General features: G+C 45.9%; 1 protein-coding gene across 1 annotated transcript; it reads left to right on the forward strand.

The window, feature by feature from the left end:
- Positions 1–152: 152 nt before the first annotated feature.
- Pmar_PMAR009383 (hypothetical protein) lies at positions 153–1,083 on the forward strand (the record flags this gene model as incomplete). The annotated part of the gene is made up of 1 exon (XM_002778274.1): positions 153–1,083. A coding segment is annotated over one exon (931 nt), but the record flags the coding sequence as incomplete, so codon positions are not given.
- Between the last annotated feature and the right edge of the window lie 108 nt (positions 1,084–1,191).

Consider the following 1,191-nt stretch of genomic DNA (forward strand, 5'->3'; position numbering starts at 1 on the left):
GGAGCTACTTTCTCTTATTTAATGGTAGAGGCCTTCTTATAAATGTGTGGAAAACAGTGATGGAGAGTATGAGAGATCAATGTGAAGCTCTCATACTGAGTGATTCTCAAATCAATTGTTACAGAGTCCACAAAGAAGACCAGGCGACTGATATGAAGGCGTGGGAACGCAAGACTATTCAGTCGATGCGTGGCTTTATGATGAATCATTCGGTCGTTCTACGTCATGTGGCTACTACGTGGAATTCCGCTGATGGTATTACCCGTGGTACCTTCCCTAATAAGGTTAGTGAAGATATGGTCAAGGCAACGGCCGCATGGTGGAAGACCGATGATTTCACACTCGAAGCCCCTTGGGGCATGTCAGTGGACTTCGACTTTGAACTGGTTGACGAAGGTATTATCAGTGATGCTAAGGAAGAGGCCGCTGATGAGACTGCGGATCCCGTAAACCGGGTGGCTAAGCTGACGCTTGAGAGTGCTGATGGCTCTTTGGACCTCAGTATTAGGAAGCATCAGGATTTACTACGCCGACTTAGAAGATGGCAAGCGAAGGCTCTGAAGAAGGCGTACCAAGAACCCTCATGGGAAGAAGCTTGGTTGAGTCTTTTATTATGGAAGCAGTCTTCTTCGAAGGAGCTTTCATTAATTAAGTCAGTCATCTTGGGTACCACCGACGCTGAGGGTAAGCACAAGGTAAGTGCGAACACCCAGCGTAGGTGGAAACTATCTTACGAGGTAGATGAGGTTACTAAGATTCTGCATCGCAAGATTCGCCAAGATAACTCGGGAAGGGTTAGGCGACAAGTGGCTATACCTAATGATGATAAGTTGGTGCCTTTATTGATTAAGAAATATCATCAAGATAGAGCCCATGTTGGTATATCTGGTACACTGCAAGCCATGTTGAAGGTGGTTTGGTGGAAAGATATACGTAAGAATGTACGAGACTATGTGAGGTCCTGTCAAGTATGCCAGTTGGTACGTGGCCGCAAATGCCATCCTCAGGATCCTGGGTGGATTCACAGTGTCTTGCAGCCATGGCATTTAGTGGGAATTGATATAACTGGTCCGTACATTGAAAGTGAAGAAGGGTATAGGTATTTGCTTACAATGACATGCCTCTACTCACGGTATGTAGTGGCGGTTCCTTTGAAGCAGATTACAGCTGATAGTGTGTTGAAGGCATTGG

Source organism: Perkinsus marinus (assembly GCF_000006405.1).
Source record: "Perkinsus marinus ATCC 50983 genomic scaffold scf_1104296950138, whole genome shotgun sequence".
Lineage (NCBI taxonomy): Eukaryota > Perkinsozoa > Perkinsida > Perkinsidae > Perkinsus > Perkinsus marinus.